The following is a 17,093-nucleotide window of genomic DNA, read 5'->3' on the forward strand; positions in this document are numbered from 1 at the left end:
GTATTTTCAATATAAAAAGTAATTGTGGACTGGATTTTTTACCTTTTATCACAGTCTTGGACATGTGAATGATTAGTAACAACATTGGCTTAGATGCATTGTTAATTTTCATTTTTTCTCCCCAATTTACTGTTGGTGGCTGATTTTGCCCCATTGATTTCCATTATAACCACATTTGATGGTGATAAAATACACAGACTTTGTTTTTATTTACTCCATATAGTTCTGAGAGCTGAGATGCATATTTAGATTTTCTCAGACACATCAAGGTAAGTGCGTAAAGGTCACACTCACACACTCACATACACACACTTTAATTTGCTGTTTTACTCCATATAAAATCCAGAAACAAAGTTTTGTTTTGTTTTTTTGCTCAGGCCTATCTCAAGGGTTAATGGTGCCAACTGATGATCAACAGTAAAAATGACAAATTTCACCTCTTCCCAACAGGAAAACCACCAACAATCAAAAATGCATGATTAAATGGTGTCATGGTTTTGTAATCAAAAAAATGTGGTTATAATGGAAGTCAATGGGGCTAAACAGCCACCAACAGTAAATAAGGGAGAAAATCAATCAAAAACAATGCATTAAAGACAATGTTGTTTCACCTGTCCAAGACTTTGATAAAAAATAAAACAAATCCAGTCCACAAAAATACATCATTTGGGTTGTATGTTTTTCACCTAATTTATTAATTTGGCAATTAAAGAGTTAAAATCCTGTAATTTTCTAAACAATTTAATAGTTTTGATCAGGACTGAGGTTGATTAACAGATTTACGCAAAAAAGAATTGAAAAAAAACAAATTAATCTGATGCATTTTTACAGCAGTTAAATTCAGTGGATGTTTCCATCCCGAACATAACAAAAGGGTAGTGAATTTGCCAAGAGTGTATCGTTGAGTTCTTTAAAAATTTCAAAGCATTTTTTCAAAATATCTGTTAAAATAAGATTCGTCAACAAAAATCCTTCTGCACATAAGGGTTAAAAAAGCCATCAAACTGATTTTCAAGCCTGGCCAGGTTAGTGTTAAGCTGGTTTATCTAGATACACAGTTTGGACTCAGTTTAAACCACTAAAAAGTGTCCAAAACCACAGTAAAGCCAGCAAAAAGACCAAACAATGAGACCGGATAATATTACAAAAGCAGCGTATGCGAGTTTAATGTTTCCATCAACAGTGTCAAATGTAAATGAAAATGTCCTTGAAATTAAGCACTGATATTAATATTGCCATGAAATGCTGGCATCTGTCTAATCTGGCTATCTTCCAAGTGACAGATTAACCGCCAAAATACTGAAGCCTTGATGTCTTTGACAAAAACAACAAAAGATACGGGAATCATTTTCTCTTCCTTTTAAAAACCTAAGAAGTAAGAACCTAATTTTTTTGCTGATCTAAATGTGCAGAATTATATGGCTGGTTGGATTTGATTATTTGCATGTAACATCTTTTTTTCTCCATAACCCACCAGTTGAGACCCGCAGCTCTCCCGAAATGTAGTCACAAAAATCAATATATATTTTTTCTTCTCCACAATGTGATCACTGGCTCAGCATCCAGAGCTCGATGTGAGCTATGTTTCCCATTGTCAATTAAACTATGCCTGAAGCGTTCCTGCAGACTTCTCATTAATAAGCATCCCAAAGATACTATATTCCAGCCAGTATCTCATTACTGATGTACATATTGATATACTGACTAAATGAAACATTGAGCAGAGCGTCTTATATTAGTAACTGTGAGTCAGGAGATGTCTATGAATTGATATACAGTAATACATTATACAAAGTAGATTGCGAAGGGTTTGGGCACGGGCAGAAGGGCTTTGCGAAATACATCAGCTTGAGGAAGTCAGTTTGAGATGCACGAGGCAAACACATTCCTGTTTACATCTGGCATTTTAATCCATCTCTTTTCTCCACCATCGACCACTTTCCTGATTTCTTTGAGAGGAGGGTCAATGGGCGGGTGAACGTATCGGCTTTTTCTGATCTTTCAATGTAACATTCTGGAATAAGATTGCAAAACTTAGATATTAATGTGCAAGAGACAACTAGAAAATCAATGCAGAAACCAGCAGAATTTGTTTTCTGCTCTGATTGCTGCAAAAATATGTTGAATATTAATATGAAATATGTGGCAGGACTTTTAAGAGAACACTGTGCTTTTTGGGTTTTCCCATTTAAACAAAGCTTACAATTTCAAATGGCAAAGTTTAAATCTCATTGGACTACAATACTTCACAACCACATTTTGTAATGTTTAACTCTCATCCTTCTCTTCTGTTCTGGTTTCCAAAGTATCTCTCCTTTAGTTTTTTCTCAAAAATGAAATATCAATATATGGAGTAGTGTGTAAGTTATGTAGTATACACTCGCCGGTCACTTTATTAGGTACACCTTACTAGTACCCTTTTTCCTTCAGAACTGCCTTAATCCTTCGTGGCACAGATTCAACAAGCTACTGGAAATATCCCTCAGAGATTTTGGTCCATATTGACATGATAGCATATTGCCTTTGCTGCAGATTTGTCAGCTGCACATCCATGGTGCTCTATTGGATTGAGCTCTAGTGACTGTGGAGGCCATTTGGGTACAGTGAACTCATTGTCATGTTCAAGAAACCAGTCTGAGATGATTCGCGCTTAATGACATGGCGCATTATCATGCTGGAAGTAGCCATCAGAAGATGGGTACACTGTGGTCATAAAGGGATGGACATGGTCAGCAACAATACTCTGGTAGGCTGTGGCATTGACACGATGATCAATTGGTACTAATGGGTGCAAAGTGTGCCAAGAAAATATCCCCCACAACATTACACCATGACCACCAGCCTGAACTGTTGATACAAGGCAGGATGGAGCCATGCTTTCATGTTGTTGAGGCCAAATTCTGACCCTACCATCCGAATGTCGCAGCAAAAATCGAGACTCATCAGACCAGGCAACGATTTTCCAATCTTGTGAGATTATGTGAGAGTTGCAGAGAGCTAGCTACCTGTGTAAACTTGTAAAAATACCCTAAAACGCATTCCAAAGCGCAAAATTGCAACATAACCAGTAAACTGGCAAAATTTTGTAAATGGTGTATTTTTATTATTTACCGTTAAAGTATTTCCAGTAATCTTACAGAAATTGATCAGTAATACTGTGCAGGGGCGTAGCGGACATTTTAAAAGTGGGGGGAACGGCTGTATGATATCATACATTCATATAATTATTAATCACCTGTCTCTAAATGGTCTGGCTCTAAAAGTGAGGGGGACGTATCCCCCCTGGTTGCTACGCCCCTGATACTGTGTGAAATTTGGATTGGATATTGGCTAATGCGTTGATTTTCTGCTTACTCATTAGCTCCACGTCATTGGTTGGGTCATTCAACAGTTCTTGTGCGTCACACTGAGCCCTTTAGCGCAAGTAATGTAGAGCGTAAAGAAATAAAAACAAAGAGTCTCAATAAAATCCAAACACAAGAGGACACAAGAGATGCATTTGAACATGTTAAATCCAGGTGGAAACAGTAATGCGTCTCAGCTGACCACTTTTGAATGAATCACTATAAACATTAACACCAGTTGGAAACGAGGCCAAAATTGATACCATCCACTATATCTAATAAAACACACCTCTTTTTAAAAGTTCCTGGAAGCTGCTCCCAAACAATGAGGTCACGACCCCCTGTCACCCAACGATGGTCTCCGCTTGCGGTCAGCCACGCAGCAAAGCACAGAATCCTGGGAAGATCTGAAGAAGTGAGCGAAACCAGGTACTTGCACTGGGGAAGTGAGAACACTGAGAGAAAGAAAAAGACTGATTATATTATACATTATTATATTATATTATATTATATTATATTATATTATATTATATTATATTATATTATATTATATTATATTATATTATATTATATTATATTATATTATATTATATTGAGGTTTTACACTTTGAGAGGTGTCAAAAACAAGTCACTCACGGTTTATTGTGCTCTCTCCGTTTGCGAGATCAAAACATGAGGCGATCAAAAGACCGGGGATTTGATTGACGCAATCTGTGACTCCGGCAGTGCTGCTGTGATTGGCTAGCCTGGTCATCACGCCTGCCAAATAATTGGATAATGCAAAGCCGCATCATTAGAAACATTTCTCTACCATTCATTCTCTGAAATAAGCCGTGAACGAAATTAATTACACTCCCATAATCTCTGTATTTATAGCCTCCTTTTCTTAGTCTGTCAATAGCTTGCCCACTTTGCTGTGTACATTCAGTCGTTAATAAAAACGTTTTTTCAGTCTGTAAGAAGCTCATTATTTCATCGTGAGCTTCTGCTTGGTGTTGTTTGATGAACTGGCGTCATTATGAATCTCAGCGCTCTCGATTAGAGCGTCACATCATGTAGTGCGTTCCTAGCAGTAACTGTGATTTATCTGATGTAATTGTTTACAGGTTGTTATTTTCTTGACATAATGGCCTTCGGCACAAACATCCTGTGAGGAAAAGGGATTAAAATGTTTTGTGTGTGTGTGTCTGTGTGTGTGCGTGCCCCCAGGGTAAAGAGCCCCCACTTCTGCCTGTGTTCGCTGAGCCATTGGGACTTTAGCACAGATGATATTATCAGCTCTGAGCGAATACACTCAGTCAAGATGTATTCCACTAATAAATCTGTTAAATAGCCCTGAGTCAAAGAACAAATGAAGGTCCAGTGGGGGTTGTAAAAAATTGACTGCTAGAGAATCCAGCATATCCATTAGAAGTGCTTCATAAAACGGGAGGTTGACTAAATATCGGTGTTGATGGCAGATCATCAGATGATGTTGACAAAGGATTATTAGGCTGTCGGTTTAACGTAATAATTTGGTGTGATTGATTTGATAAAAAGAAATGCTGCTCTATTCTTCTGTGCTTCTGAGTCTTTAAAATGTCTTCATTTGAGGCTTGCTTTGATCAAATATTGATATTGTAATGGTCATGATATTAATACAAATAAAAACTCAAATAATTGCAATGCGTAAGTATTCATAGCTTTAGCTCAGAACTTAGAAGAAGCGCCTTTGGCAAAATTTCAGCTTGAAAAAAAATCGAAGCTTTTCATATTTGCATTTAGAGTTTTTTGCCATCCTTTTCTGTAGCTTTTGTCAAGTTTTGTCAGGTTGGATGAGGACTGTCAATGTTTAATTGTGGTTAAATTGCAGCTCTGGCTGTTTTGTTTTGTTTTGTGTCCTAATATGCTGCGGTTAGACCTTATATAGACAAGTGTCTGCCTCTACGAATTAGTACCAGTCAACTGAAATAACCGCAGGTTAACTTCATTTGAAGGGCAAAAACATTTTAAAGATGAAGCTGGTGTGCTCCTGAGCTATATTTCAAGTGTCATAGAAAGAGTATGAATAGTTATGCAATATAATTATTTCAGTGTTGTATTTATGATACATGGCACGGTGGCGGAGTGGGTAGCCCTGCCGCCTCACAGCAAAAGGGCCGCTGGTTTGAGCCCCGGCTGGGTCAGTTGGCATTTCTGTGTGGAGTTTGCATGTTCTCCCTATGTTCGTGTGGGTTTCCTCCGGGTGCTCCAGTTTCACCCACAAGCCCAAAGACATGCGCTATAGTTGAATTGGCTAAGCTAAATTGGCCGTAGTGTATATGTCCTGGTCCTCTAGGTTGGGGGTTGAGCGTTGGGCTAATGACCCACCTTGTAAAAATTAGATGTTACGAAACACTAACATGGTGTGGCTAAATATCAACTTCAATATAAACTGGGAGTAAGTATTTATGATACATTCTCACAATTTGTTTTTGATATGTCATTATGACAATGTGGACAAAACGTGATTAAAAAACATTTAATAACACTGAAATTAAAAATGTAAAGAAAACTAAGGGGTAAGAACAAGTACTGTATACACTCAAAAAATGATGTTTGCTATTTGTTCCAACTACATCTTTAAATTGAGATGAAACAACACAATTCTTGAGTTTTTAGGGGACAACTAATTGTTTTATGTTCAATCCACTTAAATTTGTAAACACTAATAAGTTAATTAATTCCTTCAAGTTGTCCTGACACAAATCGATTGTGTGGAACCCTGCATTTTGTAAAGTGTAGAGAGAGAGAGTATTATTTATAGTGTGGAGAGCAAGATATAAGATAAGTTTTTTGCAGAATTTTCTAATTAGAAAACAAATGTTTAGAGTTTTATGGCATTAATCTGTATTAATGTCAAATAAGAAAATACCATTTAGGTTTGTTTACAGTGCAGTAATGAAGTAATTTTCAAAGATAAAACATTTAAAAATGCATTAGGCGACACATTGGCTCAGTGGTTAGCACTGTCGCCTCAGAGCAAGAACGTCACTGGTTCAAGTGCCAGCTGGATCAGTTGGCATTTCTGTGTGGAGTTTGCATGTTCTCCTCGTGTTTGTGTGGGTTTTCGCTGGATGCTCCATCCAAAGACTTGTGGTACAGGTGAATTGAATAAACTAAATTGACCAGAGTATAAATGATGTTTGTGTGTGGGTGTTTCCCAGTTCTGGGTTGCAGCGGGAAGGGTATTGGCTGTGTAAAACATATGCTGGATAAGTTGGTGGTTCATTCCGCTGTGGTGACCCCTGATGAATAAAGGGACCAAGGCCCCGTTTACACTTATAGTTTTAAAACAACGTTTTTGTTTACAGTGCACAGTACAACGTTTTGTTTACAGTACAACGCGCACACACAGATACACACACAGACAGCGTGCGCATTTAGCTTTGCACTGGTTTTGCATAGCAAATGTGACAGGATACAGGTTAATCTCCACTGCTGTATGGATATCTGTTATGTTAATGTACAAAATAAACCTGATTTAACGTCCACAAACTGCGATTGAAGCGTCTTCCTTTATAATTGTTCTGACACGCGGCCGTGCTGATGAAGTAAAGCTGAAGTAAATCGCTGTAATTCATTACAAACATGCACTGATTTAAACACCTGTTAAACTTGTAAAACTCACTCATGATCACACTTGATGATGATTGATGATCCTAGCAAACTGAACAGACCTTTTATTTCCGGTTGCTTTGCACTCGTCCTGTCTTGTTGATATGATTATACACGTGACTACTGGGAAATGTTAATACACAGCTGTCAATCAATATTGGTGGGCGGGGGGACCGCACTCCTACGCCAAGTTGCAGTCGGTCTGAAAACTGCTCCAATTGGTCCATCGTTTTTATGTTGTTAAATTGAAAAAAAAAAGGACTGAGTGTGTTTATATCACCCCAATATGACGGTCTATACACTATACCTACACATATGTCTGTCCAAACAGCTTGAAAAGTAGATTTTTCACCATAGGTGCCCTTTAAAACTAAAATGTATTAGTGTAAACAAGGCCTAAGCCGAAGGAAAATGAATGAAAATGCATTAATAAATGTTGAGTTTTACATTAACCACGATCATCAAAAGTATTGTTACCAAAAAATGTTTCTTGAGGACCCAATCAGCATATTAGAAATGATCACGTGACATGAGATGAGAGTATTGATGCTGAAAATTCAGATTCGCCATTACAGAAATACCTTATATTGTAAAATATGCTAAAGTAGAAACTACTATTTAGAAATGCAACAATGGATCACAATGATACTGTTTTTCCAGTATTGTATTACAGTAATTTTTACAGTAATACAAAAAACTATATATTACATCCATATGAAATCCAAAGTTATATGAATTATTTATCAAATAATATTACTAAACATAAAACTAATTCATATTTTAAATTGATCGGATTCAGTATATTACCTGTCCTCCAATTCAGAATTCGTATGCTGGCCTTCCCACATGAGAGAAACACACGATCCCCGCGGGGGCTGAGAACCAGCCTTCCGTTGAGCCCGTCTTCCCCTCCACACCCCGTGACCTCGGGCCCCCAGAGGTGCAGCCTGCGCAGGGGCTCCGGCCCTTCATCGCACACCTCCCACACACACACACTTCCCTCCGCCGAGCCGCTGAACACCAGAGGACCCTGGGACTGTGGAGAGAACTGAGAGTAAATGCCACTGTGTTTCCATGACAACTCGTGCCAACTAACAGTATTAAATATGGAAGGAGAATCACTGCTGTTTGATGCTACAGTGTTCAGATTCTTCTCACAGCCTCGTAAACACTTCTATATATATATATATATTTATGTTGGTGTCCATATATTATATTGTCCTGCTTGGATAAATAGCAATAAGTAAAAGAATGCAAGTCCAGAGGGGGGTGTAAAATATTTATATGCTAGAGCAGTGTTTCCCAACCCTGTTCCTGCAGGCACACCAACAGTGCATACAGTTGAAACCAGAAGTTTACATACACTCTAAAAAAAGGAACATAACCATTTTTTTTTAAATGTCTGATGGTAAATCATACTAAACATTTACTATTTTAGGTCTGTTAAGATTACCGATGATTAGAATAATGCTAAATGCCAGAATAATGAGAGATTTTTTGGGGGGAGAATTTATTTATTTTTTATTTATTTATTTATTTATTTCTAGACAAGTCGTCAAAAGCTTACATACATGTATTTTTTTAGCTTTGCTTTTAAACTGTATAACTTTGCTCAAATGTTTTAGGTATCCTTTTACAAGCTTCTCACAATAGTTTGCAGGAATTTTGGCCCTTTCCTCGTGACAGAACTAGTGTAACTGAGTCAGATTTGTAGGCTGTCTTGCTTGCACAAGCTTTTTCAACTCTGCCCTCAATTTTTCTATAGGATTGAGATCAGGGCTTTGTGATGGCCACTCCAAAACATTCACTCTGTTGTCCTTAAAGCACATTTTAACTAATTTGGCAGTTTGCTTAGGGTCATGGTCTGTTTGAAAGACCCATTTGTGGCCAAGTTTTAATTTCCTGGCTGATGTCTTGAGATGTTGCTTTAGTATTTCTACATATGTTCTTTCTTCATGATGCCATCTATGCTGTGAAGCGGACCAGTCCCTCCTGCAGCAAAACAGCCCCACAACATGATGCTGCCTCCCCCATACTTCACAGTTGGGATAATGTTCCTAGGCTTGTAAGCTTTCCCCTTTGTCCTCCAAATGTAACACTGTAATCTGCCTTTTTTGTTGATTCTGGCTTGTTGATTTTCACATGTTGTCACAAATGGAAGCAGTGTGTTTGAGGTTTTCCTTAAATACTATTCCACAGTTGTGCCTTCAATTAACTCAAATGTTGTCAATTAGCCAATCAGAAACTTCCAAAACCTTGACACCATCATCTGAGCTTTTTCAGAGGCACAATAATCTTATTGGATGTAAACTTGACTTTCAAGAAAAGTTATAACAATTTCTCAAAATATCTCTCTCATTATTCTGCTATTAAGCCAAACAGAAACAAATTGCTAATCCTAATTTACCTAAAAGAGAACAGGTTTAGTCACATTAACATCTGACTTTTTTAAATGGTTATGTGCCTTTTTATAGAGTGTATGTAAACTTCTGGTTTCAACTGTATTTTGGACGTCTCCCTTATCTGACCCATTAACTTCAGGTTTTGGAGGCTCTTCTTATGTTCTGATGAGTTGATTCAGGTGTGTTTGATTAGGGCGAGGTTGAAAATGTGGACTGTTGGTGTACTTTCAGGAACAGAGTTGGTAAACACTGTGTTAGAGAACCAAGCATATCCCTGTGAAATGCTTCATAAGATGCAGAATTGACAAAGTATTGGGCTTGATGGGAGATCTTTTTTAGGATTATGCTGACAAGAGTGTTTCAGGGTGTCAATTTAATGTTTATTTTGTATAATTAATTAAATGAAAACAAGAAATGTGGGTCAGATCATGCATGTTTTAATGTGATGCCCTTAGAAATCTTCATATGAGGGCTGCTTTTATCAAATATTGATTAAGTGAGATGAGATTAACTGCGATTTACTAGAGTCTAATAAGCGGTACTAATAAAAATATATAATACGCTTATAAAAGTGTAGTATAAACAAAAAGTAAATGCGATATTGGTTTAATATAACAGTTCATCAAACAAGAAGTTATTATTGAGCGAGTTATATTTTAGAGACAATATTGTCTGGTTTTTTTTCTGTTTTGCATATAATGATTTCACAAAAGTTCAAACATAGCCACCAAAAAACATTTGTGAATCTCAGAGCAAAACCGCGATGTCTCCTTCCAGAATGAATCTGTTTTAGATTCATTCTTAAAGACTCATTTTTAAATGAATCAGCCATTTTTAACGAATTGTTTGAAGGGAAGATTTGATAAAAATTTTTAATAAGATGGGAATGTGCCTTAGGTGCCACAACATACTCATGGTTTTTGGGTCAAATTTACCCATTACTAGGGATATAATGATCACAAAAAATAAATTAAACTTTGAAAAACATGTACAAAAACAATTAAAATAGGTGATGATTCAAATCTGTTGAAATGCCAAACAAATTGCGATACAGTTGGAGTAGATTACATAAATGAATCTCTACGGAGAACTGACCGTCTTTAGAAAAGTTTGCATGGCATTTCTGTTAATTAGCCTCTGAGAGATACATGTTAAAGTAGTGTTTATAAATGAAGCACTGTAATCAATTTGATTTGGGATTTGTTTACAAATTTCGATTTAATTTTATCATATTTCATTTTCACTAGCCGAACTAAAAGGACAACTTTATCATCTACAATCTCATTTTTAAAAATCAAATTGCAAAATCATGAATCGAATTATGTGTAAATGATTACATGCCTACTCATCACAGGACTTGGCTAGCCAAGGATGAATTATAAAAACACACTCAACAAAATGTCACTTACTGTTGTCTAAAAATAAATAATCAAAAATATAGAACACCATCTGATGCACCCCTAAATACCACCATTAAATAGTTTAAAACTTTTTAAATTAAAATTTATTTAGTTTATTATTATTATTATTATTATTATTATTGTTCTCCACGTGTTCGTATGGGTTTCCTCTGAGTTCTCCGGTTTCCCCCACAAGTCCAAAGACATGTGAAAAGGTGAATTGGGTATGCTTAAATTGACCGTAGTGTATGTGTACGAATGAGTGTGTATGGGTGTTTCCCAGTGATGGGTTGCAGGAAGGGTATCCGCTGCGTTAAACATATGCTGGATAAGTTGGTGGTTTTATTCCACTGTGGCGACCCCAGATTAATAAAGGGACTAAGCCGAAAAGAAAATGAATGAATGAATTAGATTTCTATTTGAAATGAATTCTGTTTATCAAAGATAAAATGTGTTACAAATTATTTGAAAATCAGTAATAAACTTTAGTCATTAACGAGCATGAACTAGCATTTTTATTTCACAGTCTTCTTTGTATTAATTATTCACTCGGTAGGAGCAGACACCAACTGCATAAGAAAAATGTTTGGCATTTAGCAGCTTGTACATCCCACTGAACTTTTGACTGTGTTTAAAGATCGCCCGAGAAGGAAGAGCATCCCCGAGGGATTTCCTCTACAAGCAAAGCTGCGGCTCTGAGCGGAGGCACAATCTTTTCTTTTTTTCCCATTTATTTTTTAAAACATGTGCTGCTCTAAAGGGCAGACCGAGAAAGTTCTAGATGCCGGAGCAGTTCTGTTGCCATGGCGCTCGCCCACCTGTAGTGTGGTGACTGCGTCCAGGTGTGCGTTCACTGACAGCCAGTTCTCCAGCGAGCTCCAGCTCCACACCTGCAGCTTCCCAGCATCTAGAGCAAGATCAATAACACAGAGGCTCACAGATGCACCTGATATGAGGAGACTGACGCAAGGCATGGTCAACTTGCCCTCACACACACACACATGCGCAGATACCTACCTGAACCAGTCACAATGAAACCCTCTCCTTCGGGAATGAAGCACAGGCTTGTGACGGCATTGAAAGTGTAGATGGATTTAACACACTGGCCTGTAGGAACAACAAAATCCACATGATGTAAGTCCAAATTAACACTTTGGGCTCTATTTTAACAATCTAGGCACAAAGTCTAAAGCGCATGGTGCAAAAGCATTAAGGGCGTGTCCGAATCCACTTTTGCTATTAAGGACGGAAAAATACGTTCTGTGCCCCGGCGCATGGTCTAACAGGGTTGTGCTTATTCTCTTAATGAGTTATGGGTGTGTTTTGAGCATAACATGCATTAAACCAATCAGAGACTCATCTCCTATTCCCTTTAAGAGTCAGTCACATCACGCCATGGTGCATTTGCTATTTACATGACGGACTTTGCAAGTGGAAAAACTGAACACTTCTCTAGCAAGAAAACAGTTAAACAGATTATCTGCAGCGCGTGGATAAAGAACAAGCCTCCTCCATTCGGCCTCTTTACTTTCTCTTTACTTTACTTTTACTCTTTACTTTCATGGATAAGGAAGCAGTGTTGTATGCACTTCACTGACGACATCCATCCCCTCACACATTTAATGTAGTTTGCACAAATATTTGTTTCAAAACCATTTCTAAATTCAATTCTTATTTCCAGCGAATGAATAAATGAACAATAATAACGATACTTACTGAGAACAATAATTCTTATGCACCATATGGTGATGGATACATCTCCAGAACTGACAGGTGGACAAATCTAAACTTGTTTTTATTAAAACAAATATAAATATGCATATAATAAATAATACTACTAATATTAATATTATACAAAACTATACAAATGCAAATTAGCATGAATAAACTGAAAAAGGCCCTCCCAAGATGAGGCATAGAGGTAGTGGTTTTTTATATTTATGTAGAAAAGAATATTTTTTGTAACATTTTATTCCTTTAATTTTATTCATAAGTAAAGATATTTGTGTATTACTGTTCATCCTGTGTGTATTAAGCAATGTGTAAGCGTTCGAACCCACATAGGTGCATAACTATATAATGTGCTCTGTGCTGGACTTTAGATCGGCTTTTATATGGTCAATGGCGACCAATAGCAATGCACCAACAATGCGCCTTAACACACCTCTAATTTAGACCTGCACACACACCACAAAGCAGCGCAAATGGGTTTGCTATTCAAACAACGTGGTGAAAAACGTGAAAATTAGAGTCGGCTGGTCTGAAAATAGCAACAAAACGCAACAAACACTTCTTGCGCCTTATTGCACCAGGTGTGTGATAGGGCCCTTTAACTCATTTAAAGGGACAGTTCACTCAAAAATGTAAATTCTGCCCTCATTTACTCATCCTTTACTTGAAGAAACTATGAGTTTCTTTTTTCTGTCGAACATAAAGAATGTTGAAAACTGGTAGCATTAGCTATTTTCCATCCAAAAATGCAAATTAACTTTATGTGCAAAACTGGATTATTGCGAATAAAGCAGCGTTTCCATCCAACAAGTCAAAGTGAACAAAATCGTCACTTGCCGATTAACTGGTGCCAAATATCAACAGTAAAAATGGAATTTGCTGCTATAAGAAAAGTTGCGTGAATCTTTTCTTCATTTAATAAATGACTTGCGCCTCAGAAGACAATCCTGACACGCAGTGAACACGCGGTGGTGTTTGAAGGTGTGAGATGCGGAGCACAGACAATAGGTGGATGGAAACGTAGCTAGTGACATCCATAGTCGATTTTTATTCCTGCTATTGATGCCATTAACTATGTTAAGTTTAGTATGAGACAAGTAAAAACAGGAATATCGCATAAAACATTTACAAATGAAGCATCGTTTCCACCCAATGAGTCAAAGAGTACAAAATCGTTGTTTTCTAATAAACTGGTACCAAATAACAAAAATAAAAATAGAATTTGCTGCAGTAAGTGAAGCCACTGTGGGCCTTTTTTATTATATGACAAATTACCTGTGCCTCAGAAGATGAAGACGAAACACAATGAGAAACAGTGACTTTTAGAGACGTGAGATTTCTCTTTGTGAGCACAGCCGCTCAAGTCAGTTCTGGAGGTAATAATACCGAACCACCTTTGATGACGGACTTTGGCTGAGGCATTTTAGAATGACCAAAACATGGTCATTCTAAAATTAATGGTTTGTCAATTAATGCTGTAAACACATGCTGTTATCCCGAGGCCATTTTTCCTATAACATTATCTGTTAAATGGCACCTATTTTACCCCTTTTTCAAGATTTAAGATAAGTTTTCTGTGTCTTCAGTGTGTGTCTGTGCAGTTTCAGCTCAAAACACCCCTCATATTATTTATTATACCTTTCAGAATATTGGAATTTTCTGCACTGAACACAATGTAGCTGTTGTGGCCTGTGCCTTTAATGCTAGTTCTCCCCACCCACTGTTACCAAGTGCCTGTCAGAGAGTCTCAATCTCCTCGGCAATGTCAGATAAACAGCACAGTGACTACTACAGTGAAATACTACAGTAAGAACTTTACCAATGAGTATTTGATGTATTTCTTGTGGAGTTAATTCAAGCCTTTCTGCGACGATGAGTCACACACAATGTCGTTACAAAGTTCACGTGCACACATACAGTGCGTTCATTTAACTTTGCACTGTTTTTGCACGGTAAATGTGACAGAATACATGTTATTATCCACTGCTGTATAGATATCCGTTATGTTAATGTACAAAATAAACCCGATTTTAAAAAAACGCTGTAATTCATTACAAACATGCACTGTTTTAAAAACATTTTAAACTTGTAAAACTCATTCTTGATCACATTTGATGATGACGACTAATGATCACAAACAGATCCCAGTTTTAATTCCGGTTTCTTTGCGCACGTCCTGTCCTGGAGACATGTTAATGCGCGGCTGTCAATCAATTCGGTGGGCAGGGAAACCGCACTCCTACATCACATTGTGGTGGGCCTCAAAATGGGAGAGATTTGGATATTTTAACGTCAGGAAATAAAAAAATAGACTTATAGTCTTTTTAATCGCCCAATATGACTTCCAAAAGGTGATTTTATCATAGGTGCCCTTTAAAACAAAATTAAATGACATTTTTGATGTGCAACGTAAAGTTTTTTTTTGATGTTAGTATCAGTCTGTAAGTCTTATTGATATCTATAAGCTGGTGTGCAACAAAACAGAGCTGAAGTTTACATTTAGAAGACATAAATTTCCAAAGCTTGCAGATTGTCACTTCCACCTTAATGGATCACCAATTTACTTGAGAACACCTTATACTTCAGTTTCGCATCAAACCTTAAGACCAATCAAATACTCTGTAATATCCAACATGCCCCGCCCCCTCAAGACGCTTCTCATTTACTTTTCATTTGATGCGCTTGAGCTCAACCACTCTCACTGGCAGAGCTGTGATAAAAACGAAAAGCTATTGGCGGCTTTTTTAAAATGGCAGAAGCTACTCTTTTTCCCGCCCTGTCTTCATGTTTAAGTTGAAATTACATCACATATCGAACAAAATTGCAAAAATTATGCAACATTCCAAAATGTACATAAAAATAGGTGGACCGAAATATAGCTGATGGCTACCCAACATTCTCTGAAATATCATCTTTTTGTGCTCTACAGAAAAAAAGTAATTCATAAATGCTTGGAACCACTTTCATTTTTCAACAATCGCTTTAATTCACCCTCATCGGCAAGGGATGAAAAGAGCTGTGGTGTCCAAAAAAAGAGTGAGTGCCCTCTCTAGTTACATAATGATCTTATTCCTGAGATTCAGCTAATGGATGTTCTGAACACATGGCAACTATTATGTTAGCAAATCTAGTGTACAGTCAGTATCATTTATTTTAGCACAATTCATTGTGGATTCCTGAATGTTAATGTCAATCTTATTGCTCATAGTCACAAAATGTTGAACTAGAAATGATTTGGAAGGAGATTAAGGAAATGCGATTTAAAAACTTTTAGCCTGGTGGAATTCCTTTGTTTAATACATTTTGCAACAAAGCATTCATAATTACAACACGTATTGGATTAATTATGCCTGTTTTATTTGCTGATATTCAAGATATGTTTTTCCTCAACTAATTAGTCGTTTTACAACAAACAACACTCTGCATTCATTTAAATAGTTTTATGAAAATAAAATACTCATCTTAACATTTGAATATGCTGATTATGTCAAAAATTTAGCTACGACCACACAGTTGTAGCAATATGTAGCATTAAAGGTGTGTAAACTGTGTGTTGGTATAGTGTGTCTACAGTCATGTTGGAGTGATATAAACACAAGTCTCTTTTTTAATTTGCTGACATCAAAATAGGATCCAAATTCCATCTATTTTGTAGGAGTGCGGTTTCTTTCCACCACCAAATTGATTGACAGCTGCATATTAACATGTTTCTTTAGTAACACATATAAACATATCCACAGAACATGATTTGCAAAGAAACTGGGATTAAAAGATCTGTTCCAATTCTCTGTAATCAGCTGCACCTCAAGAATGAGTTTTAAAACTCTGCATGTTTGACTCATCTTACTAAATATAACTTACTTGGTATTTTTGACTAATGAGCTGGATTTCTGTTTCATACATGTCTGCCTCTGTTGCTGACTGCTGTTTATCTGACGTAATCCATGAGAAACAGACTCACGTGTGGGAACAGTGGGCGGGGAGAACTAGCTCATTTAAAATTAAAGGCACAGGCTAGAACAACAGCTACACTTTGCTCTGAGCTCAAAATGGGCAAGTTCTACATTATATAATAAATAATCTGATGGGTATTTTGAGCTAAAACTTTACAGAAACATTCTGGAGACCCCAAAGACACCTTGTAAAAGAGGTCAAATAGGAGCCCTTAAACATTTTGAAATTTGAAATAACATTCATCAGACCTTTTATAAAATAAATAATTGAAATAAACAATTTTAATTAAACAAATGTTTTCATTTAACTCAAATCAAAACTAAGAAATTAAAAATCAAAAAGCAATATATATATATGAGCAATATCACACGACTAGCAATGCGATGTGGCTGTATATTGGCAATGGTGGGATTCATGCCTTAGTGTCCCACCAGTAATGACTATGTTATGACAGCCACAGCGCACTGCTACTTGTGTGATATTGCTCATTTATATATATATATATATATATATATATATATATATATATATATATATATATATATATATATATATATATATATATATATATATATATATAGGAGGTCTCAAAATCCTTTCGTAAGAGGAACTACTTTCTTCCACTA

General features: G+C 36.7%; 1 protein-coding gene across 1 annotated transcript in view; it reads right to left on the minus strand.

Moving 5' to 3' along the window:
• Positions 1-17,093, minus strand: part of si:ch211-154o6.3 (uncharacterized protein LOC563854 homolog) — a 31,434-nt gene that overhangs the window by 4,049 nt on the left and 10,292 nt on the right. The window contains exons 7-11 of the mRNA XM_056475354.1: positions 11,800-11,889; positions 11,601-11,689; positions 7,788-8,016; positions 3,981-4,103; positions 3,634-3,799 (exon numbers count right to left, since the gene is read on the minus strand). Of these exons, the coding sequence (XP_056331329.1) occupies positions 3,634-3,799; positions 3,981-4,103; positions 7,788-8,016; positions 11,601-11,689; positions 11,800-11,889 (697 nt within the window). The remainder of the gene's footprint in view (positions 1-3,633; positions 3,800-3,980; positions 4,104-7,787; positions 8,017-11,600; positions 11,690-11,799; positions 11,890-17,093) is intronic.

Source organism: Danio aesculapii, chromosome 16 (genome assembly GCF_903798145.1).
Source record: "Danio aesculapii chromosome 16, fDanAes4.1, whole genome shotgun sequence".
Taxonomy (NCBI): domain Eukaryota; kingdom Metazoa; phylum Chordata; class Actinopteri; order Cypriniformes; family Danionidae; genus Danio; species Danio aesculapii.